The sequence below is a fragment of the Carlito syrichta genome, unplaced genomic scaffold (assembly GCF_000164805.1).
Source record: "Carlito syrichta isolate Samal-C Ts95f unplaced genomic scaffold, Tarsius_syrichta-2.0.1 Scaffold309473, whole genome shotgun sequence".
NCBI classification, from domain to species: Eukaryota; Metazoa; Chordata; class Mammalia; order Primates; family Tarsiidae; genus Carlito; species Carlito syrichta.
Genome location: NW_007253569.1, coordinates 280,718 through 282,169, shown reverse-complemented (window position 1 = coordinate 282,169; position 1,452 = coordinate 280,718). Strand labels below are relative to the sequence as shown.

Below are 1,452 nucleotides of genomic sequence, written 5' to 3'. Positions count from 1 at the left end.
GACCTGCTGGGCTCTGGTGATCCTTCCGCCTCAACCTTCCAAGTAGCTGGAACTATAGGCGCACACTACCATGCCCGGCTAACTTTTAAAAATTTATTGTAGAGATGAGGTCTCACCAAGTTGCCCAGGCGGGTCTCGAACCCACGGGCTGGCAATCCACTCACCTCAGCCTCCCAAGGCGCAGGATTACAGGCTGAGCCACTGAGCCCGGCTATAAATTCTTATTTTAAACTTCTAAATTTTAATTATGATTCATAATAGCATATAGAAAATAAGTCTTCACAATTTAAATAAAGGTATTTTAAAGAAATTATGTTTAAAATAAGTTCCTTATTTCCATCAAAATGTGTAGATAATTTTGAATTACGAGAAATCTTAAGTATCATATCATAGAAGCAAATTAGCAAGTATCATTTTAAACTCTAATACAATTCTTCTTTTAGTCATATTAGTGGAAGTTGAAGTATCACAGGAAAAAAAGATAGTGCAGTGGTAGGTATAGCAAGGTATAGTGCAGTAACGTGTAATAAGCATGTCTGGAGAGACTGCTGGGTACCAAACACTACCAGATACTGAGGAAAAATAAAATAGCTTCTCTATAGGCCATGAAATAAATAAAATTAAAATCTCCCTTGAAATTTACGACAAATATGCAAAAGATTGCAAAGAATATTTCACAAGTGAGAAAAAACAAATAACACAACACAAACACACACAAACACAATACACTGAAGAAATGGAGTAAATGAATTAACATCAAAGGGTAGGTTTAATAATAATATTAACATCTCATTTATTTCACTTTTTAATTTATAGATGCATTATCTCATTTAATCCTCATAACAGCCTCTTAAGGGAGATGGTATTAACCCCATTTTATACAAAAAAAAATTAGAAATGTGTCTAATCTAAGCAAGAGTAAGAAGAGAGAGAAGTCTTATGACTGCAAATTCACTGCTTTTTCTCTGTGAAAATCCCATACTTGTCTATTTTTAAAAATATACAAAAACATAATTTAATTAAATTTAGCATACAACGCTTAAATTATAGAAATGATATGGGAAGGAACTAATTGGCAAATAGTTAAGAAAAAGAAGTTATAACTCACCCATTGAGTCAGCCTTATCTCTGCTTGATTTGCTGTGTGAAAATTTCCCAACTTTCAGTGCCTGAAACTTGTGTCTTGCCCACTGTGTGAGATGGTCAAGCATGGAGAACACAGTCTGTGTACTAAGTTGACAAATATCAGATGCAATGTCTTGGGTACTTATGGTATGCTGATCATCATGCTTTAGAACTGCCATAATTTCTGCATAAACCTAAAAGAACTCATTTTATGATTAACAATATATCTATATAATACCATTTTACTAATAAATAACATATAAGACTAACCATTCTAAGGTAACAATTTTCTTTTTTTCTTTTTTTGGTTTTTTTTTTTTTTTTTTT

The 1,452-nt window shown here is 32.7% G+C and overlaps 1 protein-coding gene across 1 annotated transcript in view; it reads right to left on the bottom strand.

The window, feature by feature from the left end:
- Positions 1–1,452, bottom strand: part of ATR (ATR serine/threonine kinase) — a 134,853-nt gene that overhangs the window by 63,098 nt on the left and 70,303 nt on the right. Inside the window, exon 27 of the mRNA XM_008067301.2 lies at positions 1,109–1,319. Within this exon, the coding sequence (XP_008065492.1) occupies positions 1,109–1,319 (211 nt within the window). The remainder of the gene's footprint in view (positions 1–1,108; positions 1,320–1,452) is intronic.